Source organism: Aplysia californica, unplaced genomic scaffold (assembly GCF_000002075.1).
Source record: "Aplysia californica isolate F4 #8 unplaced genomic scaffold, AplCal3.0 scaffold00202, whole genome shotgun sequence".
In the NCBI taxonomy this organism is placed as follows: domain Eukaryota; kingdom Metazoa; phylum Mollusca; class Gastropoda; order Aplysiida; family Aplysiidae; genus Aplysia; species Aplysia californica.
Window position 1 is genome coordinate 937875 of NW_004797472.1, and position 1146 is coordinate 939020.

Below are 1146 nucleotides of genomic sequence, written 5' to 3' on the forward strand. Positions count from 1 at the left end.
AGTTCCTTTTCTTATGGTTATTCATGATTTCTCATTCTGCACTTAACATACACTGATGAACAGTTCTCATTCGACGTCCGAAGAATCTTGACCAGACTTCCCATGTACACATGTATTAGCAATAAATTTAGTATTAGTTATGTTGTTAGTATAGACAGTTAGAATAATTAAGACATTTAGCTGAAAGGGAAGAAGGAAACAAATTGGAAACTCCTGGAATTAGCTGAGTATGTTATTGGCACGCCATGCACATAGACCCAACGCTTCTCATGTGGTCGAAACGCTTTTTATTAAGGCCAAACTTCACACATGCAAATTGAAGTAACCATAATGTTAGTCAAGCTGGTGTACACCACATGGCATGCTTCAAGACCAAATAGTTTATTGTTGTTATTGTCATCATCATCATTATCATTATGTAAATTTTTCTGTGTATGCAGGTTATCAAGAAACCACCGTATTTGTGACCAAAAGCTAGACATGCAGGTAAAAACAAACACACAAAAAAGAAGTAAATAAACAAACAAACAGCACAAACGCCGTTAGCTGCAAAATAGGAAAGCAACAGTACGATATTATAATCATAGATGTTTTCTAAAGGATCATTTCTTGCCATTGACTCCGCGGTTGGCTGCGTTGCGCCAGTTGGAGACAAGTCCACGGCGTCCGAAGAGATTCCCCCCGGGACCGAAGACATTGTCCAGCCCGGTGAAGACCTGGTTCAGATTGGTGTTGACGCTCTGACCGATGGACTGCAGTGTCGCGTCCAGGCGGGCTTTTTGCTCGGGGGTCATGAGTCTGAGATAGGAGGGGAAAAAAGGAACCACGGAAACATGACAGTTTTAACACAGATTTTATGGCACTTGCAACACAATTAGGCCATATAAGTCCAAAGATTTACAGGTTATGATGGAAGCTAACGTACAAAGAAAAGATGGACTATGGTAGGAAAAGGTATTGATTTAACGTCCTTATCAACACTGTTCGTTTTGTTTTATTCAAGAGGCGGGACCTCCGAGTTTAACGTCCATCTCCGAGTAGGAAATTATTGTAAAGTGTCTTCCCCAAAGGACTAGAGGTAAAGACGATAGATGTTTCATGGGGAAGAAGGAGCAAATCTGAAAAGGAGTCTTAGCATTGTTGTAT

At 40.6% G+C, this 1146-nt stretch overlaps 1 protein-coding gene across 2 annotated transcripts in view; it reads right to left on the bottom strand.

The window, feature by feature from the left end:
- Window positions 1-270: 270 nt before the first annotated feature.
- Window positions 271-1146, bottom strand: part of LOC101855102 — a 21084-nt gene continuing 20208 nt past the window's right edge. For both annotated transcript variants that reach the window (XM_005099111.1, XM_005099110.3), the window contains exon 5: window positions 271-798. In XM_005099111.1, the coding sequence (XP_005099168.1) occupies window positions 603-798 (196 nt within the window). In that variant the 3' untranslated portion in view covers window positions 271-602. The remainder of the gene's footprint in view (window positions 799-1146) is intronic.